The sequence below is a fragment of the Hoplias malabaricus genome, chromosome 1, assembly GCF_029633855.1.
Source record: "Hoplias malabaricus isolate fHopMal1 chromosome 1, fHopMal1.hap1, whole genome shotgun sequence".
NCBI lineage: Eukaryota > Metazoa > Chordata > Actinopteri > Characiformes > Erythrinidae > Hoplias > Hoplias malabaricus.
In genome coordinates this window covers 8,959,162-8,985,269 of record NC_089800.1, presented here as the reverse complement: position 1 = coordinate 8,985,269, position 26,108 = coordinate 8,959,162, and the positions used below count along the sequence as shown (strand labels likewise).

General features: G+C 39.3%; 1 protein-coding gene across 2 annotated transcripts in view; it reads right to left on the bottom strand.

Moving 5' to 3' along the window:
* The window catches only part of si:dkey-12j5.1 (uncharacterized), a 174,564-nt gene that overhangs the window by 14,306 nt on the left and 134,150 nt on the right, over positions 1 to 26,108 (bottom strand). For both annotated transcript variants that reach the window (XM_066678154.1, XM_066678153.1), the window contains one exon: positions 17,133 to 17,249. In XM_066678154.1, the coding sequence (XP_066534251.1) occupies positions 17,133 to 17,249 (117 nt within the window). The remainder of the gene's footprint in view (positions 1 to 17,132; positions 17,250 to 26,108) is intronic.

Genomic DNA, 26,108 nt, shown 5'->3' with positions numbered 1-26,108 from the left:
TACTCGGCTACGTAGCTGCATTACGTAGGTTTATAGTGTCGGATGAATTCGAGTTCGACTTCAATCACATTTACAAGAATAACGGTACCTCTACATTTGAGTTTAGCTTATTGCTAGGCTATTGTCATGAATAATGTTGGTTATTTAGCTAGATACTGTCATAACAGTCAGTCATAACGGTGTTTTACCGCGGCGTTGTTCAGCTGTTGTCCACCAGTGACGTCATGGTTGCGTTCAAGAATTTCCGTAGCGAGCTCGGGTTTTTCCGTCAATTTAATAAAATTGTCAGTTTTAAAGCAAATTAAGCTGCTATTTTCATTTTAATTCATACTTCTATATGTCAGTAACTACAATAATGTGTATTGGGATAGTTAACAATGTGGCACACTCAGCCCCATCTACAATATTTCTCATAGATTTTTTACGGATGTCAAGTTTACTCACTGTCTCCCAACTTAAACTGAACATGCTCTTAAATAACTCCGGACTTGGCTTAGACTCTATATTCCAGTCAAGTGAAAATTTAATCTGAGAAAAAAAAAAAAAAAATCTGAACTGATTTAATCAGGGCCACCAACCTGAACAACAAAATGAATTAATAAAACATGGTTAATGGATGAAGCCTTTATTTCCGTCCTCGCGCGTGTGTGTCTTTGCCTGACAGTTTTGTTACAGTCATGTTCAGTTATTGCTGCTGTGTTGTTTTTTGCAGTTCATGACAGATTTAATGGAGCATCAAATAAATTAGCCTTTCGCTATAGAAAGACCTTCAGCCTGACTGACAGAATAGCGCTCAGTACAGTTTATGCCGTGTTTAACTGAGAAGAGACAAACATGATTAGCCGGAAGTATGGACAGCAATTATGAACAATTATTCTATAATGCTCTACTATACTGTAAAGCTATAATGATTAATCCAGCATATTAATGCAGAATATGATCTACGAAGAAACAGTGTTCAGTAAGTCTGTAAGAGAAGGGCTGGTGCAACGTTCCCCCATTTCTTATTTCCAGGGAGGGAACGCTATCTCCCGGTATTTTGCAAAATCCATGTAAAGAAAGCCAAATTTCATTCATTCATTGTCTGTAACCACTTGTCCAGATCAGGGTCATGGTGAGTCCAGAGCCTACCCGGAATCACTGGGCACAAGGCAGGAACACACCCTGGAGGGGGGCCAGTCCTTCACAGAAGCCCAGTTTCAGCTTCTTACTAAATGTAAGCAAAGGCTAGAGACAAACGTGAGTAATTTGGATTTTGCTGCAAAAACGGCAAAGTGCAAAGGAGAAAAACAGACCAACCCAGCGGAATTCTCCTAAGCCCATTCATACATTGTTTGTAACTGTTTATCCAGTTCAGTGTCGTGGTTGGTCTGGAGCCTACCTGGAATCACTGGGCACATTGACACACCCTGGAAGGGGCACCAGTCCTTCACAGGGCGACATACACTCACGCACTGTGTCGCCAATCCACCTACTAATATGTGTTTTCGGACTGTGGGAGGAAACCCACATGGACACAGGGAGAAAACACACAAAACTCCTCAGAGAGAGTCACCTGGAACGGGACTTGAACTCTCACCCGCCAGGTCCCTGGAGCTGTGTGATTACGACACTACTGGAGAAAATAGAGGCATTAATAAAGAGAACACTTAACTAAAGGAAAACAACGTGGCCGATCTTCGCATCATTAGACTCCTAAAACACTGTTTAACAGCGCTGCGCCTCCCTCACCTACTGATACAAGTGCTGAGAGCCGCTGTAAGCACCTGCTTCAAGTGCTGCACTGTTCTCACCTATAGTCTATTGAAGCACATATTAAATTGATCTCTCTTCAAGTTTCTGTGTATTTCAAAATGCTTATTTCCCATGATTCTATATGTTCTCATAAATGTATAATTGTGTTTAAAACATTCAGTTTAAGCCTAATTATTTAAATTCGCTCTATAACTTTAAAATTGGCAAATATAGTAGTGATAACTGGGATAATTTTGGCCACTATCATTTTGATAATAAATTTTCATACTATTTCATATCTATCATCAACTGAGATTCAACCAACGTACAAAACATCCTGCATTGGTGGAGTTGACCGTTGCTGCAGAGTTTAACCGGGCCACAAAACAGCAAAATTGACAGACAAGTCCCCACCGCATGTGGTTTAACTGGGCCACAAAGCAGGGCCTTTCTCTTGCTGTAGTGAAGCTTATGGCTGGGGACATTATCACCACCATGGGCGGCCAGCTGGGCTCTTTCACACCATGTTAATAGAGCTGATACCCATGAGCCAGGGACTCTATCGTTGTGATTGTGGGTCTTTACTGGGCCACTGAAAGGGCCGTTTAAACACCACACCAGCAGAGTTGACTAGCTGGGAAGCTGGACGTTCTATGCTGACAGGAGAGTCTATGGGGCCATAATTCTCAGACTTATATATATTTTTTCTCCCTGCCAGCTGGGGCACTGTGCATGTTTACGAATGTGTGTGTGTCTTGGGTCGATTAGAGCAAACCCCATTCTTTACTTTTAAGTTTAAAAAAAATCTTATTTCTCAAAGGCCAAACACATAAATGAATTCCAAGACGGTGAGAACAAGACTTTCACTAGACATTCACACACTTGGGGAAATCTGAAATTCCAGGAACTGTTCTAAAGCTACCAGGGCTCAAGTGAGAGTGGCTAGTGGCCAATTTCACTCAAATTATTCACAGTCTGAGCCCAAAACTGTACTTTCATACACACTCTTGAAGGCTTTTGCCTTTAAAGACACACGTGGACAGTTTGTTAAATAGTTCATGGAATTTGTTCATGCACAAAACCTGAAGAACCTGTCAAACGTTTGGAGAGTAGAAGAGTTATTGGAAGTTACACAGAATCCTTTATCTTCAGCTTTCTATAGAAGACGATATGTATGCTAACCTTGTGGGACACTAGACTGTTTTTAGTTGTAGCTAGAACTCTCCCAGCCATATGATGCCGCAAGGCTGGGAGACTGCAGGCTAACAATAAAAAATAAATATCTCCAAAATCTCAACTTTACAGGAGAAGGAAATAACCTTTTTAACTTCCAGTGGAAGTCAATGAAGATACAAATTTAATGCAGAGTAAATTGGAGCATTTCTATTGGTCTATTCATCGTGAAACTTTCATACATTGTGAAGGACAGCTGCTGAGTTAAAAAGATTTAGTAAACTTAAAACAGACAAAAATGGATATCCATTGGACAGCAAGACACGTAAAACCAGCCTGTTCTTTAATTTAAACAGCTACATACATAACATCACAGAACAGCCCAACACACCTGGAGAAGAACGCATACTTCCCAAATCTGATCTATATTTAACCAAGCTAAATATGCTCTCTTGGACTCTGCATGGTACCTATACTATTCTACTCTGCTTTTTAAAATATTCCATTTCCAGGCAAATTCGTTACCTGATACCTGGAACCATGTACTTTCTCAGTACCTGCTCACTTGTGGTTCTAAGAAAACGGAGTACGGACACAGGGATCCGTTTAGTTCTTGTCTGTGTTTTGAACACCTGTCCACATGAAAATGGCACTTTAGGTCACTGAAAATGGAGGTTTAGAAAACTATTTCAGATTCCCACATATAAATAAATATAAATGTTATGTTATGTATTAGAAATATATAATGCACTGTTAACATCTAGATTCAGTCATTTCAGGACTCTATATATGGAGCATGGAGTGATTTAAGAATAAACCTCTTGTTTCTCTCAGGCTTTGTGTTGTTTTGATGTCTCTCTTTAAGAGGTACTGTGGCCCCCTACTGGACTGGCATGATAATGCAGGTGTTTTCGTATTCATCTGGATGGGCATATTTGAACGGATCCATGTGGACAGGGCCTAAACCAAGAAGTGTAAATCTTACAGAATGTGATTGGGCAGAGACTTGTCAATTTTACCAGGTACCAAAAGGTGAGTAGAGCTGAGAATACTCAAGCAGTGTAGGTTCCAGGCAGTGGAAAAGCCCTGTGAACCTTTTGCACCATTTAAACCCCTACAACAGCAATTACTGGACACCACCAAGCCTGCATTCACCATTTAGCACATGTCCCCAACTTTGGTCATGAAGTAATACATTGTCCTGGGTATTTTACTGCTTCTCTGCTTTAACCGCTGATTAGTATGATCAGGGACTAACGGTGGACTAAAAGACCTCTTCAATGTCCATGGAAAAAGCAGAAAGTTTGAGGAGAAAGACCCTACACAACTGTGTAAAACACAAAAACCCATAGGGGTTACTTTTTACTGTAACCCAGACAAATCATAGGACAGCTGTTTATCCAAGTTAATCTATATGGCATAAAGCTGTAGAGACCCCTTGAGAAGAACTCAAAAGCAGTCAGTGTCAATGAATAAAGGAGGCCAGAAAAACTGATCCCAGACAAAGCTGTGCCACGTCTAAAAATAATTAGCATGATTAAAATTTCACTTCATATAAATTCTACTTCAGCTTCAGTTCTGTAATCACAGGTCAGTGGCTGATGACTGTTATAAGAGAGCAAACAATGGAACTTGCCATTTAAAAAATATTTGACTGAGAAGGGTACAATCACAGAGTCACAGCAACAGTTTCTGAGCAGCTGGGCTTCAACCTTCACTGCTATTCTGTGGCTTAAATGGAGAGATAAGAAAACTGTCCCCTTCTATTGAGTCATTTCTACTACTTTAAAGTACACCTAATGACTACAAACACTGACAGCATACCATTATTCCCTTCTGTTTTACAGAAACAAAGCCCAAACCGTCTGCCATGTGGTCAAATTTGTAACCAGAGTCTGGACAGTAGAGACCAGAGGCTGAGACAGACACACCACCTCATTTGGATAGACCCATACCTTCTCAGAGCTCAGTGTGTCTCAGAGCACCAGTGTTGGAAGCAGGAGAGTGAAAACACATCGCCTGCAAACAACCTTAATATTTCATTATTTTCCTTTTCTCAAAATGCCTCTGTCCTTGTTTTAGAACTCTCCTTTTTATCTGAAAATGTGCAGCAGTAACTGGCATTTACCAGCTTTCCCTTCCAATTTAAAGGGGGCAGCAATGATATTCTGACACCTACTGAAATTCCCGGAGGAGGAAAAACATCTGAGGCTTTTAAGGTGGGATGAAGAATTCTACGTTGGCTACGGTAACTTTAACGCCATTAAAGTTGGAATGCTGGAAAGTTCTATACGAGCCAGAATGTAACTGTTGCACTATTTTGAGTGGAGAGAAAAACTGTGTTGATGCTAGAATGTCATTGCTGCCTTGTATAAGCTGAAAGGGTCAGTTGGTAAACACCAGTAACTGACAATAAAAATCGTGTCCTCTTGAGCCTAATCCAATACTATTTGGATGAATTGGAATCAGGCGCATGGGATGGTATTTTAGGTAAGGGGTTATTTTCAGCAGCACATGCCATGTAGGTTGTGATGTATGTGACACATGCCCATTATTCCCTGTGGCTTAGAAACTGTGTTCTTTAGGGAGACAATGGGGTTTTTCTGATAACATTTCAATAACAAATAAAGGGAAACTTTGGATTTCCTTCTTTTTTGGCTTTTCTCTCCTTTATAACTTTTATAACACCTTCTATTGATAAGCCATGATTTTTGTCTGTGATTAAACTTCAGTAAATAATGTGAGATTACACTGCACATGTTTTATAATGAAATGGACATTCCCAAAAACTTTCCACCAGATTCATGAACTCTGTGAAAACGTCAGATTTTTTAGAACCTATGTTAATGAATAACAAATGTTCCTAAATTGGGAGGACGTGCACATTTCTTTATAATTAACATCCCATTACCATAATCTCCCATGAATTTCAAATGACCGCCTTATAAGGAAGCGCACGGACTGAGGAACTGCAGCAAAAAGCCTTAAAAATCTACGCACAAAAGCAGAAGAAAACAAATGATTTGAGCAGAAATACGTTTTATTTCGTTTCAAATGTGTATTTTAATTTTCATTCTATATATATATTTTTGGAAAGTATAGCGAGGCATTAGACAGATTAAGACGAGTTACATAGTGCTGTGCAAAAGGTTTTAGTTTGAGAAAATTACATTTAAGAAGCTATTATCTGAGCAGTAAGAGATTATTTGGGAGATGCATTACTTTAAATAATTATCATTTGCACAGAAGCTAAAGGCATTTAATTCTTTCTATGAGATTGGCCCATTTGACTCTCTCTGGTCTCTTATAGAGAGATAAATGCCTGTGAATTTGTTCCTGATTTTCAAGAGTTCCTTTAAATGTGTTTTTTTTTAATGAATCATGTGATTAAACATCGGAGGTGCAGGACCGCATGCAGAGTAAACGCATGAGATTAAATCATTTTGGCGTACAAATCCTCACGCCAATCCTTATACTTGACACTGCGTCAAGTATAAACTAGCTTAGAATTCCTGGGAAGCTTGGATGATTGAGGGCTTAAAAATTCATTCCAGTGTCTAAGGAGCCAAACACAGATAGCTCCTGCATAGGTTCAGGAACAGTATGAGGTTCTAAAATGTTGGAAAGGTGCAATTACTTGTCATTGTACAACATACAACGAAATGCGCTTTCCACATTTAACCCATCTGTGGCACTGAAAACACACCCAGAGCGGCGGGCAGCCATCCCAAGCGCCCAGGGAGCATCTTGGGGTTCAGTGCCTTCCTCAGCCATGAATGTTCCCGCCTGTCCTGGGGATCGAACCAGTGACCTTCCGGTACGAAGTCCTCTGACCATTAGGACAAGGTGGCCTAATGTTGAAATGTTGCATCTCGATAGTGAACTGACCAGAGAGACACATTACTCAGCTAATAACCTATGAACCTGTATCATCTCCAAAGTCGTTAAACATCTCTGTGCAGAGCTGTCGGTTAAATCCAGCAGCAACACAACATCAGCCAATTACACAGGTTACAGGCCAAAAACCCTTATATTGCTATGAGCCACATTGTCCTAATACACGAGTAACAAAATAATTGTTTTGTTAAAGCAATTGCCCTTTAGCTTCTGGAAGCTGCCCTGTACAAGTGGCGTTATTAAGAAGAGGACTGTTTTGTGAAATTTTGTTTGATTATTAATTTAATTATAGTTTATTTATTTAATTTGTTCATTTTTATTAACTTTTAAAGTTCAGCATCTTTCAGACATTATGCACACTTTATGCCTTTTCAGGAGCAGGTGTAAATTTCGTTCATATCTACGAATATTTTGAGACTACGAACTTTTTGATGAATCCGGATATTTATGGAAGAAGTGATTTACGTGTGAATTCGTTTTGCTCGATTTTCATGAATGAGGCCCAGTGTACATGCGCAAGTGGAACAAGAAGCTGCGGTAATCCACATGGGTGTTATATTCTGGAAATATAACTTTATCCTCACGTTTATTTTTTGTCCTTAAAGCACTGTCGAAAATGTATTTGTACAAAATACATAGTAAATTCAAATTATATTGAATTTTATTATTATCATTTTTAGCAGTTGAATTTCTTATAATCCTGAAAAACACGGTAAAGTGATGATTGTAATCAAGAACATCATCAACTGACCCTGCAATGTTTCTTAGGTAAAGGCTTCCTGGAAAACTAGACTAGAAGCTGTTACTTCAACAAAGGGATCAAACTACCAATGGGTAGCCTTGTTTTCAATTATGTTTTCAATAGATTTACATCTATATGAATAGAAATCATGACAGGCATCAGCTGGAGAGAGAGAAACTTGAGAGGCACTGATGGGAGAACTGTATGTTAGACCTGGGAGGGGGATGCGGGGGTTGGGGGGAAGAAAATCAATGGCGAATTGCAGCTGAAGTGGAATTTGAACTGTGCCCGGAGCCACAAAGTGTGACGGAGCGAAGAAAGAAGGGGAAGAAAAAAGCATGAAAGCAGGAAGAGTAGGTGGAAAAGCAAGGTGAGCTGCAAGACTAGGTAGGGAGGGGGTCCTGGACGAGAGAGAGGGGTTATTAGAAGCAGTAGGAGGGAAAAGAAAGAAAGAATGACAGAGAGGTGATGGACAGAGTCCCTGCTGTTATTTAGTGGGTGGCCTGGATAGATAGTCAGAGCATGCAGCAGGTGGGCTTGAGAAGAGAGAATATATAGAAAACACACACTGTCACCACACACACTCAGAGTGAACACACACAACCACAAACAGGACTGCGACCATATACATTGATCACCCAAAAGTTTCAAATGACAGCATTGTTTCTACATTCACTGTCCATTTCATCACCTTTGACCTATAGCTGGGTATTGTAGTTCTACAATTATAGATTGTAGTCCAGTACAGTCATAGGTCAGGTCCCTCACAGGACCACCACATAAAAACACATTTTATTTACATAGGACACGCCCCTGTCGGTCCCAATTTACATATAATTTAAATGATACCCTAAATCATCCATTTATTTTCATATTGAGTCACTAAGTGAAAACTATTTAGCAGCTCCTGAGCCAATGGTTGGACTTGGCTTAGGGTCAGATGGTGAGTGTTCTGCTCCCTCTACTGAAAACTGTACTTTTTCAAATGAATCTTCTAGGTTCAGATCTCATTTTCTCACATAATATTGAAATGAAATCTTGTGCTAAACAAACGCTTGTCCTCCATCTTCTCAGCAAGTGCCAGAGGGCAGGAACAATACATAAAAATAAGGGTGGAGCTACATGACATGAATACAGAGCTGGAAAATGTACTGCATATTTACACACACAGATAAGATCATAATGTGTTTAAACATACACTCAGTCCTCATCACGTGGTGTTTATACCCACACAAAGATCAGACCACACTGTTTATATACAAACACAGATCTGATCACACTGTTCATATCCACACACAGATCTGATCACACTGTTTAATTCAACAAACAGATCCGATCACACTGTTTACATCCACAAACAGATCCGATCACACTGTGTTTATATCCACACACAAATCCAATCACGCTATGCAATATGCTCACACACAGATCCAATCACAATGTCTTTTTAACCACACAAATATCAGACCACACTGTGTTTATATCCACACACAGATCTGATCACACTGTTTAATCCAGCAAACAGATCCGATCACACTGTGCTTATATCCACACACAAATCCAATCACGCTATGCAATGCTCATACACAGATCCAATCACAATGTCTTTATAACCACACAAATATCAGACCACACTGTGTTTATATCCACAAACAGATCTGATCACACTGTAATCCAACAAACAGATCTGATCACACTGTTTATATCCACAAACAGATCTGATCACACTGTAATCCAACAAACAGATCTGATCACACTGTTTACATCCACAAACAGATCCGATCACACTGTGTTTATATCCACACACAAATCCAATCACGCTATGCAATATGCTCACACACAGATCCAATTACAATGTCTTTTTAACCACACAAATATCAGACCACACTGTGTTTATATCCACACACAGATCTGATCACACTGTTTAATCCAGCAAACAGATCCGATCACACTGTGTTTATATCCACACACAAATCCAATCACGCTATGCAATATGCTCACACACAGATCCAATCACAATGTCTTTATATCCAAACAAACATCAGACCACACTGTGTTTATATCCACAAACAGGTCTGATCACACTGTAATCCAACAAACAGATCTGATCACACTTTATATCCACACACAGATCTGATCACACTGTTTAATTCAACAAACATCTGATCACACTGTAATCCAACAAACAGATCTGATCACACTGTAATCCAACAAACAGATCTGATCACACTGTTTATATCCACACACAGACCCAATCACTCTTAGTTTATATCCACTCACAGATTTGATCCAATTACATTGGATTTATATCCACGCACTGTTCCGATAACGTTTTATGGCTAGATTTTGAGATAGTTTTCAATTCTCATTAAAGCAATGAATTTAAAGAAATAATAAAATCCAATTAAATCAAATGAAAGTTAAGCATCTCAAATGTCTCAAGTGTAATATTGTGCAAAAAACACCTTATCGTTATCCAATCACATTCTGATAAAAAAGAAATGAGGGGAGAGATATTAGATATCCATTTAATTGCATTCCTTATTTCCATTTCTGGGTATTTGCATGTTATCTCCTACCAAAAAAATACAAGGCATAATGTTCAAGATAAGACAAGATTATCAAAAGGGAATACTGATAGCAGCTTTTAATACATCTCCTTTATAAAACTGTGCAAACTATCTTGGGAAGCTTTCCTGTGCTTTTTTGTGGGTTTATCAATACAAGACAAAGAGAAAACTGTGAGCAGGGCAGATATAAAAAACATTTAATCCATAGCTTGGACATTCAGATTCCACAGAATAGTTCCCACTGTGGAGAGACAGCCTTCCAAAAGCCTAATTAATAAATAATTACTGTTTGCCTTATTATGGCTCTATTAATGATGGCGCCAACAAAAGCCAGGCCGACACGGGGCACTGATTAAAGACCGGATGAATAATTGAGACATTTCATGCGACGTTAACGAACGTAATTAAATATTCACGAGCCTGGACTCCAGCCAGAAGGCAGGAGCTGGACTTTTTGGGCCTTATTTACATATTTTGTGCTGCTGTGCTGAGAATGTCTCTGATAGTCCTTAAAAGTCCCTTTTAAAAATTCATGCAGCAGTGTAAACAAACAATATAGAAACTAACAAAACACACCAAACCATCCCAAGATGTAAGGTTTAAAAAGATTCCGCTGGATGACAGTGTTACTGTCTGTGATTGTGAAAACCTTCTGCTAACTTTAATTATATTTGATGTTAAGTGATAAAGTGACTGAGTTAGTTTTATCATGTTTTCTGACGAAAAAGTGAGATTTCAAAGTATGTCCTCATTAAAGTCAACATTCATGATACTTCCTTGACATTTGCTACTTCTCTAGAACAATGTTCTGTGTTTGTACGCAACCTTGGCTCAGTAAATGGGGAAACAATTAATATAATATGTCCTGGTCTGAACTGGCTGTAACATTACTGCGAAACAGCATCTGTAGGTGTATAGAGAGGGCAGAGACCTCTGAGCATTGCAAAGCATGAAAAGAGATGAGGATGTTGCTTTATTTCTGCTCCAGAGGTGCGTAATTACATTGAATTACATTTACTTTAACAGTTACATTACTTAAGGTGGAACTGCCTGCAAATTCCGGAGAGCACTAAACTCATAAAAAGTAAACACAGACCAAAAATGCTACAAAACTAAACAGCTCAAGTTGTAGTTTCTGTGGTAAATCACATAGTAAATAAAACCTTTAGAAAAATTAAACTTCAGCCACAAAAAAGAAACAGTCAGGTTCATACTCAAATATACATACAGTTCCACTTACATTACTTGTGTTTAATTAATGTGGAACTGACTGTAACTTTGGGAAACACGCCTGCATGAAAGTAAACTGAATGACTGATTTGGATATGGCCAACTAAAGAGAACGAATACAGCTATTTTTACTATAAATAGATGACTTATATTTTATATCTATATTTTTTCTCATTTTTTTTAACTTATTTGAACATAATCTATATTAATCTAGATATAAATCTGCTCCATATTTCTGAAGACCCAAACTGAACAAAGTGTATCACTCAATGTTGCTTTAAGCCTGTTTGCAATTATAGTAAAACGTTAACAGTTGAATATAGAACACATTCACTGCAGCAGTTCTTCCCTTCTCTACCTTTGCTCTGAAAATGTAACTGTTTACTTTCTTATTTGTAGGAAAAGGAAAATGCTAGCTACAACAGACTAGACAAAAAAGCAATCCTGCGCAAGCCAGAGTGTAACTGTTGGTGGATGAGGTCGCTGTGATGTTCGGCGTGTGGAAACCAAATATAGCTCCTGTGTATTAAACGGAGGAGCGTGTATAAAGTGCTTTTACTCAAGACTGTGTGTCTTCAGAGCTTTGTGCCAGTGACAGAAAATCCTTTGTTTAAACCGCAGATGCTAATTTCGTATTCATATTCACAATAATACCCTCCTTGTTATGTTCTTATATGATATAAAGTTAGACATGGAATATTCTAGTCTACCTACTATATACACACCTCATGATTATTGAAGTCATATACTTTACACTATGGACACACATTGCTTCACAGCTGTCACTGTGGTGGTACCCTCCAGGGTAAATAATCTGTGCCTTTAGTTATTAATTGTAGAGGTTGATTCCATACGATCAGTTTTAGTTGAACAAAAAAATAAAAAATAAAAACATTGTGCAGTTTTAGCCCATTAAATATAAAATATCATATTTCTTATAGATTCTAATATTTTAGAGCTATTACTTATTATTATTTTATATAAACTACAGCTTAAAATTTTGCTATATTATGGAAGTATAAGTATGGAAGGAATATGGTCACTTTTCCTTTAAATACATCTTGCATTTATTTAACATTTGATGTTCAAAGTGCATGGCAAACCAAAGGTTTCAGCTCCATGAATCATTGGCCAACACTTGACATGAGCGACTGAATTGAAGTGAACTGAATTCAGGAGTCGCGACCCTGAAATTGAAAAGCGGAAAAGAAGATGATGATGAATTCAGGCGGGTCATGAACAATTTCAGACACTATATCATAAGGGTTTTTACCAAACAAAACAGTATATTGCGGGTATCTGGAATACACTAGTGTATGTGTTGTATGCTACTTTTTGCAGTGCACTGTGGGATTGTTTGAGTGCACTGAATATTGTCCACTATGTTTTGGGCAGAACCAAAAATAGTGCACTATATAGTTAACAGGGATAAGTTTCAAATTTATTTACTTCTCATCTAGTTTTCTTCATAAAATATAGGTTGTCAACCAATATAATTCCTCAGTTTTCATTAGCGAAATGAACACTGTCCCCAGCAGTGGGCTGCAGAGCATTACAGCTGCCCAGAGTGATGGATCTCTATTACTTAATTAGATGAATATCTAATACTTAAAAAAGTGAGGATTTATAATTTTTTTTTAAATTGTCCCTGAATGAAGCAGTTTATACTCCACTGAGCAGGTCCTCCACACTGTGACATATTTGAAATAGGTTTAATACACAATCTCTGACACATCCAGGCCACTAGGGGTTAGTGTGATATCAGTTTCATGACGAGAAGGAGAATCTCTGCAGAAATTGACTGCTAATGCCTGTTTATGAAAAACTATTAAGAGACTACTATTTCCTTCAGGCAGTTGTTCAGAAAAGTTTAGATCTTGCTGAAGGACAAATACCTCTGCTAGCTCGCTAGTGGTTTGTGTTTCCATTAATCATTATATTTACCTTCCCTGCTTTGCTTTCAACTCGGTACAGGAGAGGTCTTTTATTTGTGGCTAAACTGCACAGGCAATTCAGTCTGGTTCTGCTGGAGGGTCAGTGCTCAGTAAAGTGTGTTTAGCAGCGTTGTACAGAGAGTTTTAGCGCAAAGGCCTTGAGGAGAATGCCAAGATCGATCAGCGCGAGAGCTTAGCCATGCTAAGGCCCAGTCTCTCTATTGGCCAGCCATAATTACACATCGATATAGCATGCTTAAATCAAGCAGAACTAATGAAGTGCTGCGCTCCAAAGGAGACTCTCCTGTCACAAGACGTTTTTAGAGGCAGAAAAGGGCATTGAAAGCTTAGACTGTTCCCTGCAACAAACAAACAACAAATAAGTATGTTTACAATGTATGCCCTTTATAAATCTCTTTTTTATTAAAATGAGGGTCTGCACATTATAGAAGGATTTTCATTGTGTTGTGCTTTCAATCCCACCCACATTCAGTGACAGTGAGATCTGGGCTTGACATTTATTGTTCTGAGAACATCAGCCGTTTCTTTTGGTGCTTTTCCACTGCATGGTACCTACTGTACTTGGTTGCACTCACATTCTGGTACTTGGTTCCTGTTTCATTTTGCATTATCACAGCCTCCCACCAAAATGTAGCTGGTGATGTCACAAAACAAGGTCTCTAACAGGAACCACAGGTTTGGAAACCACAAGAACAGCAGGGTTAATGTTAAGCATTGTTTACTCATCGTGTATAGATTTTCGTTCCTTGTTGCACTGTCCAGCTCTCTGTGAAGTATATGTTGGCCATCAATCCAAGGAGCATCTGAACTGCTTAAGAAACAAACCAGGGTGTAATTTTATGAACTGCCTTCGTAAGTCAGATAAAAACAAACGCGTTCTCTACAGTGGCTTGGGGATTTTATAAATGCATAATTTGTACTGGATGTCTGTCTTTTGTTGTGATTGACCAATCTCTCTGTCCAATCAGTGCTCTGCGGGGTTTACACTTCACAGTGTAATTATTACTCGGCTCACTTGGAATCTGAAGGGAGCAGGTACTAAAAAAACGGAAAAGCAAAAAATAAGCTCTGAGTAAATTCAAGTCGAAAAAGACAGATCTGAATCGAAAGTGAAGCATGACATTTTTGGTTTTTCAAGGACTAGAGCTGTAATGAATTTTGATCTGATGGCAACAGGGTTACATGGTTGTTAGGGGTCCAAATATCAGTCTGTTTCCCTTCAACTTCCTCATGCAGGTGGCTTATCTTATATCTAATCCCCTAAGAATCAACTCCTAGAAAAAAATAGCTTGTACTTAAGGCCTTTGTCTAGAAATTAAATATAGGATGATCCTATATTGGAATATGAACTATCATTGCTAACAGAGGGAGGAACCTAGTATGTGGATGAGTGTTTGTGTACGTTTGCATGTGTTGCTAACTATTTATCTTCCATGACCATGACCATGACCAAGGACAAAAATTCTTTAGCCCTCTCTCAAAGAGGAAGGACAGAAGGTAGTGGGAGGGAGCCAGGGAACAAAGGGCAGGGCATGACGAATCATAGAGAGTGGAAAGAACAGAAAGGGGAAAAAATGAGATGTCCACACATAGTGACCACAGGCAACTTCAGAGGGGAAACCAAACTCTAATAAACCCCGACCAAAGATAGGCCACCAGAGGAGACAGAGGGAAGAAGTGAAGAAAAACAAAAGGCAGGGGGAGGGAGGGAGAGAGAGAGAGAGAGAGAGAGAGAGAGAGCAATGTAAAGCAGGTAGAAGTTAGACTCCATCTTTCCTGTCAGATTGTTTTTCCAAGATGCACTCTCTCTCTCTCTCACTCTTTTTCGTTTAGAATTTTCATTTTCTATTTCCATAGCTTCGGACCTCCGGCAGTGAGGGAGAAATTTCACCCCGACGAAAGGAGAGTACACGCTGTGAGAACGGTTTTCAGATGAAATACAGAAGGGTGGGAGGAGTGTGTGTGTGTGTGTGTGTGTTTTGCTGCCAAATATCATCTGGTATTGAACCAAAAAACCTTGGTGTTTTTGTGCGCATGTGCGTGTTTCTCTCTTTCTACATTTTCCACAAACATAAATATATTTTTCATTGCAGCTTTTGTCATTTTGCTGCTCATTGATTTATTCATTTTCTTATTCTTATTAGTTTCTGTCTTGGGATATAGACCCTAGTTGCATACTCCTACTAGCACTATGCCATTACTGAAATGGCTGGTATTTCAGTTGGGAAGGAAAATTCAAATCTAGAAGCTGAAGAATAAGTAGCTAACTTTAGCTTCATCAATACACAACAGGAAAATCCAGACAATCACACACAACATCTTTTCACACAAAATGTACAAAACACTTTCTATGAAACAACTATTATTAAGCACTACTCTGCTGGTTATATTTCTGTACATACAAACCCCAATTCATGAAAAGTTGAGAGTCAAAACATATAACATAAACCAAACAAACCAAAAACAGAACAAAATAATGTACCCAACATATGAACCCTACATTTAATTGAAAACTGTACAAAGACAACATATTAAATGTTCAGTTTTTTTTGGAAAATTCATTCATTATCTGTAAGCGTTTATCCAGTTCAGGGTCGCGGTGGGTCCAGAGCCTACCTGGAATCATTGGGCGCAAGGCAGGAATACACCCTGGAGGGGGCGCCAGTCCTTCACAGGGCAACACACACTCACACACACCCACCTATGGACACTTTTTTTGAGTCGCCAATTCACCTACCAACGTGTGTTTTTGACTGTGGGAGGAAACCCACGCGAACACAGGGACAACACACCAACTCCTCACAGACAGTCACTCGGAGCGGGAATCGAACCCACAACCTCCGGGTCCCTAGAGCTGTGTGACTGCGACACTACCTGCGGCGCCACCTTGCCGCCCTTGTTTTTGAAAATTGATGCACCCAATTTTTATTTGATGCCAGCTATAATTTTCAAAAACATTTTCTGGTAGTTTTTTCCAATTTAACACAGTTTTTTTTGTATATTTTCTTTGTATATTCTAATATTTACACACACACACACACAACCCATGAAAAGTTTGGACACATCTCATTCAATGGTTTTTCTTTGTGTTTTATTATTTTCTTTGTGTTTTATTTATTATATAATTATAAATTAAAGTGTTAAGAAAACAGAATATGTTTTATACTTTAGACTCTTCAAAGTAGCCAACTTTTGCTTTGATTACGGCTTTTCACACTCTTGACCTTCTCTCAATCAGCTTCATGAGGTTGTCACCTGGAATGTTTTTTTTAGTGAACAGCTGTGGCCCCTTCAACAGTAAATTTGAGGAACTGTTCACCTTCTTAATGTGTTTGAGACCATAACATGAGTTGTGCAGAGGTAGGGGCTGATACACGGTTCTAAACAGTGAATAGCCCTATTCCACCAATGACTAATGAGAAGATGTGTGCGATCTTTTGATGGGTACTGTATATATACACATTTAAAAAAATGATTGAGTGTGCTCAAGTCCCACATTTTAATAAAAACAAATTCATGAATATGAATTCATATTCAGTAATATATAATAAGAATATATTATTTGGGCAGTTTTATTTAAGACAGCTTTTATGACTGTGGCTTTTAAGGTTTCTACTTCTCTCTCCATTCAAAGAGACCTGATCTTGTAAGAGTGGAAATAACTGCCTGGGGTCAATAAGGCCACAGTATAATCAGACTTTTCTAAAAAGGACTTTGATAATACATATAGGCCTCTATATAATATAATTTATGACTGGACCACTATCAGTATGTGAAATGCTATAGAAATATAAGGTTTTTGTTTGTGTTTGGGGGGGAATGGGGTATTACCTTTTTTGCCTTGGTAAGGTTGGTTCTGGCAGACTTTCTTAGGCTGTCTGCATCCTCCTCTGCGGTGCCCGGTTTCTCCAGTTGTAGATAAAAATGCCACCCCAACAAATACCACACCTGAAAAAGTTGACATCATCATCATACAAAAGCTGTTATAACCTCATCAGTGCCTTTTGCAGCAATGTTTAAAAGCAACCGCACAAAAAACACTGGATTCATCTGATCAAATCTGAGCAAAAAGAACAAACAGAAGTGTACATAGTAGGTTTCAACCAAGAAAAGGCCTGTACTACACAGAAATACATCATATGAACAGACGACTGAAGCAATGAGGGTCAAAATCTCAGCTACCATCAAAATGGGTACAACCGTAAAACAAAATATAAAAATGTTAATAGCATAAGCTTAAAATTATTACAGTTAATATATTTAATTTGTATATATTTGCCCTGGTTTTCTTAAAGAACATCTATCAACTGAACTAAAAACTACAGTACAAACCTCAGAGACCACCTTTCATTTATTTAATTTCCACTCCAAACGCCCATAAACTACAAGCAATCCAATTTTCAGCATCACTAAGCGAGCAGAAAATATTTATTTCACATGAAATTACACCCAAGCCTCAACAACACACACAACATCTTCTAAATTTCCAGTATTGTTTGTGTTCAATCTTTGCCTTCATTACATTCCACAAGACCTGCTTTCAGCTTTCCAAAGAAAACTGCAGGAGTCTCTTTGCCCACTTCCAAAATTCAGTTATATATGCAGGGTACACTTTCTGCTTCTCCTGAATCAGGACACCCCCAACATGTTTAGGAATGGTGAGGTCAGGGCATGTGTGGTGGACAGGCCATTGTTCTGAGAACACCAGCAGCTTCTTGGGTTGATATGCCAGTGTTTCCTATTGGGTCTATTTCCTTTCCTCGCTAATGGAATTTCACACACTCACCCAGTCACTCACACACTCCAATCTCTGGGCAATTTCAAACAACCAATCCACCAACCAAAGTGTTTTTGGACAGTGGCAGGAACTAGTTAATTCATTCATTGTCCGTAAGTGCGTATCCAGTTCAGGGTCGCTGAGTCTGTAGCCTACCAGGAATCACTGGGCACAAGGCGGGAACACACCCTGGAGGGGACACTTTTGAGCCGCCAATCCACCAACCAATGTGTGTTTTTGGACCATGGGAGGAAACCGGAGCAGGAGGAATTTCAACAACAATATGATATTTAAACACATTTTCAATATGTCAATATACATTACTATAGAATCTGTTATGGACTAATGTTCATTTCAGGGTGCTGCCATCAGTTCATTGCACTTAAGTTTCAATTTAGTTTAGAAATATTCGTATTGAAAAAGCCAATATGTTTATGTTTGACGGTGAAGTTGTGATTCTTGTTTGTTCTTGGCAGTTGTTCTGTTGCTTTTATTTCATTTTTAATTTGGAATAATATTGTATTGAACAAAATTAAGAAAAAAATCGTGATATTAGTTTTGGCAATATCGTCCAGCCCATTAGGAAACCTGTGTCTACGCAGGTAGAACACACCAAATGCTTCACAGCCAGGCAACCTGAGACAGGGTTGAAGCCAAGACCCAGAGATCCAGGAGCTGCAACACTACCTGTTGCTCCACCGGGCTACACCTAATTCCAGTTTCCAAAGCCAAATTTGCTTCGAATCCCCATCAACTCCTTAAATCAATCCCCATCAGAAATAGCTTCTGAAAAACTACTAACATAATTAATGTCTGTCTTTTGTGAAAATAAAAGGAATTTCTGAGTTCTGACTTCTACACCACCGAGGCCGACTTACAACTATGCATCACATGGCGTGTCAGTGGTCTGCTAGAGCTACTATAGATTTAGCCCTCTCAGAATCCATGTAACTCTGAAATTTTAAAACATGAAATGGTGGAACTCCGAGTGAGAGGAAATTCCAACCAAGAGGAACCAGGAGGCTTTGCCCTTAAGCGAGTGAACTCCAAGCACATTGGGGAGCCCCAACTCCCACCTGGAGAAACTGGGAGGCCTTGTCCTTAAGCGATGGAACTGCTTGCACTCTGCAGCACCCAAACATGCAGGGTGGCCATGCCTTTAAGCAAAGTGAATCTTTGTACTCTGTGGAACCTGAATGCTTGAGAGACAGGCATCATTTCCCCAGATGTGGTATGTGAACCTGTTTTGCTTTGCATTGTGTACCGTTGCTCTACCAACTGAGCAAACATCGTTCACATACCACCTCTGGCGATCCTTGAGATATTTGCACATTCTGTTTCCTCAAGGTCTGAGGTCTCCCTTAGGGTCAAGTCTGAATTCTGTTGGTTGGAGTTTCTCTGGCCAAGGGTTCCACCATTTTGAGTATGAGTTTCAGAGCTCCTCTGGGTGCAGGGGTCTTAGACTGCAGAATGCAAGCAGACCAGTGGTTCCCCAGTGACACTATGCTGAGAAAACTTGCCTATTGCAGCTACATATTTAAAAAGACTGAACAAAACATGAAGGCATTACTGGCTTTCGTGTCTTATTCAAAGATATCAAATATTACTCTGTTTCAAAAACAGATAAACAACAGCCTTATATATCTAAGGAAAGAGATATAGGTAAGGAAGATACTGCAAGGAAAATGCATGGTGTGTGTGTTGTCATAGGCTTCTGTTGCCATGCGTGGGTGTCTGCTTTAGTCCCAATATTAATTACACTAGAAACACTATGCCAAGGTCTCAATCAAGCAGCCTCAAAAGTTCACACATAAGAAACACACACCCACTTCCCAACTTGATTCTCTCCTGGATGGAGTTAAAAGTTCAGATGCTCCTTAACTGCTCTCAATCTGTCACATGTGAGGCATCGGGGGGTTGGGGATATCGTGGGAGGATGGCATAATTCTGTCAGCACTTTCACAGAACAGAAGAGCTGAAATCTCCCAGGTTGATGCCTACCCACCCCCCCAAGCATGTTAGTAAATGCCCCCTGTACTGTTCTGGTTGGTTGATATACCAACTGTACTTCTGCTCTGAGTGTGAGGGCGGGAAAGAGGCAAGCTCCAGGGTGTAGAATTAAACAGGTTCAGTCAAAAATAAAAATTACACGCACTCTTGTCTTAAAAACTAAGATTGGCTGAAGTTATTAGTTTTGATGTGTGGATTTTTGATCTCAAAGCAGAAGTGTCAAACGCAACATATTCAGTGTTACTTTAAATGCAAGGACCACATTTTCCTGTGTTACTTTGTACACAGCAATATGACACAAGTAAAAGAGACCACATAAAAAAGATGTCGTTGTTGTGGTCAGTGTATGATTCCTGCGAGATAAATGAAGGGTAGTTTTATCTTGTCAGCCTTAACACACTTGCAGGAGAACACTACCTTACATTTCTTTTTTTTTTTTTTAGCTAACAGACACTCATGCTGGCTATCATCCTGCTGAGTGATGCAAGGGATGGTTGTGACATTAATGGGAATCAAGCGAATAATCTCGTATCGACAGGCCTGATATGCCGAATGAATTATGGTGTTACGTAAATGTTAAAATTAGAGGGTGCAAAAACACCAGGTGAAAAATATAAAACTTTTTTTTCTTTATGTGACAAGCTTATTTCCCTCTGCCTCTCTCAGCGCTTGGGAAGAATTTCTGCATTGGGTGTTAAAACGGGTGGGTTCTGACAGTTTGGCGTTGGCTGGGGTCAGAGCCGTTTCTGTCAGTGAATGCTATTGGTTGACATCTCCTGGTTTCTTATTGCCCACCTCATAGATTGTATATAGCCCACCTACTAGGGGAAGCCATCTCCAGAAAAATAAACATGGAAGATGTTTACCTTTTGGGCATTTGAGTTCCATTTTGAAGTGGGAAAATTGAAAATGAGAAAACCTGTTATCCAAAAGGAAAATGCTGTCTGTGTGTTTTCTGGGTGACTCGAGGTGCCTGCATTTGTCCACTGCTGTCTCTTCACAATGCTAATGCTCAGCAGGATGACTATGGACTCTGAACCATACTCTGAAATTATTCCACATGTGGGAAAAATAAGGCACAGCAACATCTGTCACTTTGTTGAATGATTATGTGGTACTTCCTTTAGGAGTTTTAGGAGATTTTGGTCTAAAGCGCCTTGAGTCAACACGATAGTTCTTTCTTAAAAAGGAAACCTCCTTCATACTTAGTTCCCTGACCCTGTCCCCAAACTGTCAAAACCCACCCATTTCAAAACCCGAGCACAGAAACTTGAGTGTAGAAAGTGGCCGAGGGAAATGAACTTCTCGTGCGAGAAAAACATTTGAGTTGAGGGGGTAAAAACCATTCAAACATAATAAAAAAGAGGGTTGGAAAATTATACTTACACATGTGAAATATTAAAATATGCATACTACTGGATCCAATGTGTCTATATTCCACATACACATAAACCATAATACACTAAACCATAATCAGAAAACAGGGGCCAGCAGCCAAACAGAGCACCTAATGTTAGAGGAAAATTTAGTTTATGGGTGAAACTACAGTGGACTATTAAACAACATGTTAGTATTGTTGTGGACTATTGAAAACATAGTGGTTTTGTTAGTACACTATCTAAAGAGCCATTTCAAGCAAACTATACTAATCTCATGACTTTCCAGTATTGGCCTTACAGCACATTTCTGTCCTGGTTTCCAATATATGTTAACAGGTCGGTGGAAATTCATTTTTATTGGGATGCATAAGCCAAATACTGCTGCAGTTATTCAGGGTGTACCCCAAGGCTCTGTTCTTGACCCCCTGTTTTTATTCATCTACATCCTGCTCCTTAGAGACATTGCTCATCATCATGATCTCAGATTTCATTGTTATGCTAACCACGCTCAAATACAGGTGCTGGTCATAAAATAAGAATATCATGAAAAAGTTTATTTATTTCAGTAATTCCATTCAAAAAGTGAAACTTTTATATTATACTTATTCAGTACACACAGACTGATATGTTTCCAAGTGTCATTTTAATTTGTCATAACTGACAACTAATGAAAACCACAAATTCAGTATCTCAGAAAATTAGAATATTACTTAAGACCAATAAAAAATTGATTTTTAGAAATGCTGGCCAACTGAAAAGTAGGAACATGAAAAGTATGAGAATGTACAGCACTCAATACTTAGTTTGGGCTCCTTTTGCCTGAATTACTGCAGCAATGCGGCATGGCACGGAGTGTATCAGTCTGTGGCACTGCTCAGGTGTTATATGAGAGCCCAGGTTGCTCTGATAGTGGCCTTCAGCTCTTCTGCATTGTTGGGTCTGGCATATTGTATCTTCCTCTTCACAATGCCCCATAGATTTCCTATAGGGTTTAGGTCAGGCGAGTTTGCTGGTCAATTAAGAACAGGGATACCATGGTCCTTAAACCAACAAGACGCTTCTGATGCTGTCTCTTGTTCAAAAGTGGCTTGACACAAGGAATGCGACAGCTGAAACCCATGTCTTGCACACGTCTATGTGGTGGTTCTTGAAGCACTGACTCCAGCTGCAGTCCAGTCTTTGTGAATTTCCCCCACATTTTTGAATGGGTTTTGTTTCACAGTCCTCTCCAGGATGCGGTTATCACTATCACTTATACACTTTTTTCTACCATATCTTTTCCTTCCCTTGGCCTCTCTATTAATGTGCTTGGACACAGATCTCTGTGAACAGCCAGCTTCTTTACAATGACATTTTGTGTCTTGCTCTGCTTGTGTGAGGTGTCAATGATCATCTTTTGGACAACTCTCAAGTCAGCAGTCTTCGCCATGATCGTGTAGCCTACAGAACTAAACTGAGAGACAATTTAAAGGCCTTTGCAGGTGTATTGAGTTAATTAGCTGATTACAGTGTGTCACCAGGTGTCTTCAATATTGGACCTTTTCACAATATTCTAATGTTCTGAGATACTGAATTTGGGGTTTTCATTAGTTGTCAGTTATAATCATCAAATTAAAAAATAATAATAATAATAAACACGTGGAATATATCAGTCTGTGTGTAATGAATGAGTATAATATGCAATTTTTCACTTTTTGAATGGAATTACTGAAATAAATAAACTTTTTCATGATATTCTAATTAGGTGACCAGCACCTGTATACTCTAACATTACACCCACCACTCACACTGACTTTCTGTATTCAAGAGTTAAAATACTGATTAAAAACTAAATACCAAGAAGAATGAACTTATGATTGTTGGGATCAAGCCAGTGCCAGTCTTTGCTTTCTCCAATTTCACACATCGTGGATGACATTCCCACCAGACTTTCCAAAACTACACAAAACCTTGGTGTCATCTTCAACCAAATTCACTTTTGAACCACACATCAAATCCTTGACCTAATCAGTATATTTCAATCCTTTCAATACCGCACAGCTCCGTCCCCTGCTGATCCTTCATAAATTTATCAGGACATGCATCTTATCGTCACAATGCCCTGTTTTATGGTCTACCTTCAAAGTTGCTTCACCCACTCCAGCTCCACCCAAATTTTACAATCAGAGCCTTGGTACCCACCAAGAAAACTGCACATATCACCCCCATCCTTCGCCAGCTACTGGTAAAATGTGTCCTGTATAAAAGACTGTCATTAACCTTCAAATACCTGCATGGCCTTGCACCTACTTATCTGTCAGCCCTTCTCCATTCATATGTTCCATCTTGCAAATTCAGGTCATCTAGCTGTCCCCAGGTTCTGTCTGTCCACTATAGGTGTCAGGTCATTCAGTTTACTGCACTCTCTACACCATCCATTCACTCCAGTAATTCCCTTTCAACCTTCACAGCCCAGATCAAACCTGAGACACCTTTTCTCAGAATACTTCTACTCTTGATTAGATTTCCTTTTCCCCTCTCAAGATTTAAAATGACCCTGAGTATGTAAATGGCGCTATATAAGATTCAGCCTCAGATACTAAGAAAGTCTTCACATTGTATGTGTTTTTTAGGACTCGGGCCATTTTTTCCCCAATAGCATTTTCAATAGTGTATTTTCTCTAACAGCTTTTGCGCTAACCCCTCAGAACAAAAGAAAGGCTGGCCTTCGGTGATGGCTGCATTTGCTGAATACTCTCAAATATATAAGTTCACAAATTATAATCATCAGAAAATACGCAGACATATTGAAAGAAGGGCAGCTAGCACAGATGATTGACAGTTACAATGCCAGCCTAGAAAAAAGGTCAAACTGTGCAGCTTGCGGTTGTTCCTCCTTCAGAAAAGTGAAATACGCACACATCCTAAAGCCTGTACTTGACCGCACTGTTACTCTCACAGAAATGTTCCAACATCTACTGTAGTGCCTCAAAGCTGTTATTGCTTCACAAGGGGTCAATATATATTGTGTGCATTATTTTAGACTTCATGATAAAGCCCAATTTAAATAAGTACCATTACCATTCAAATCAGTACCTGTTTAAAGAATAGTTTTATTAGTCAAACAAACTAGTCATTATAATTTTAATAATCAAATGAACATCAGCATTACGTTGAAAAATCATGTGAATTATATTCATGTGAATCATGTGCGTATAACATGATTGAATTATATGTCTAAACATTTGTAGACACCCCTTTCTTAATTTCTTAAATTCAGTTATTTTATGGTGCACTGATCTCAGATGAAAAGAATTAGATGACAGCGGCTGTCCTGGGCCAGCTGTAAATAAGCCTAAGCTCACTGTGTCCAAAATCTAGTTCTTTGAAGAGTAGAAGCTATTATTGCAGCAAAATGGGGCAAACACACTACACAATACTCTTCACTGTAGAAGAAATGTTGGATGAGCAGGTAATTTTTTAGCCCCATCTTGAAAAAAGGAACTTCAGTATGTCAAAACCCCTCAAAATAGTGAGATAGTGGGAGCCAGAGGGGCAGGATGAAGTGATGGATAAGAGAAAGGCAACGGTAGAACAGAATGGTGCTGTGTATTAAAGGAACTGACGTGGTGAAGGGAGGAGTGCAGACTGATTTATGAACCACACGTATCAGTGGTGCATGTTTTACGACTTCTTACAGCGTCACACGCACAGCTAGACACAAAGCCTGATCAATCTAAAAAGCCTAGAACTCCTTCTGACAGGAACGCTGCCTCATTAGCACGACAAAACAGACGCTCAGGGAGACGCCAGAGAGACAACTGACACTTCTAATGTAGCTGTGATTTAACACTCCAAGTGGCTCTGCGATTCATCAAATCTGCGTTCAAAACTGGGACAGGTGTAAATTCTCTGAGCATCAGAGCTGCAGCTCTGCGAGTGCCAATCTTTTGTTAATTATGCATTTGTCTTCAGTTTCAGGCATTATCCGCAAGCCTGAGAAAGAGAAAAGACAAAGCAAACCCAAAGATAAACAACAGGTTCAAAAAACATAAAAATCTGACTCCTAACAACCATGCGAGACTACGTAAGCCTTCAAACCCCCTTCAGATGAACAGTATGACAGTGAGGATCAAACTCTATTGCTTCAGAGAAGAACATTCAGAGAACTTTCACAATTTCCTGTCTCAGTCCTATGGGTCTGAAAGGATCTTGCCGCAGAGAAGAAGCTGTTACTGAGATCAGGAGATGGACACAAAGAGCATCATCAAATCAAACAAAAGTTCTTTTTCCTGACATTGTATGCCTTGAACGCTGGTCATTTTGATTCATAATTAAATTAGATTAACATTGACTCCAGATATTATACAGCATAGACCATAGTGTAGGAGGTTTTAAAAATGCAATAACTAATTATTTTGGGCGGCACGGTGGCGCAGCAGGTAGTGTCGCAGTCACACAGCTCTAGGGACCTGGAGGTTGTGGGTTCGATTCCCGCTCCGGGTGACTGTCTGTGAGGAGTTGGTGTGTTCTCCCCGTGTCCGCATGGGTTTCCTCTGGGTGCTCCGGTTTCCTCCCACAGTCCAAAAACACACGTTGGTAGGTGGATTGGCAACTCAAAAGTGTCCGTAGGGGTGTGTGTGTGTGTGTCTGTGTTGCCCT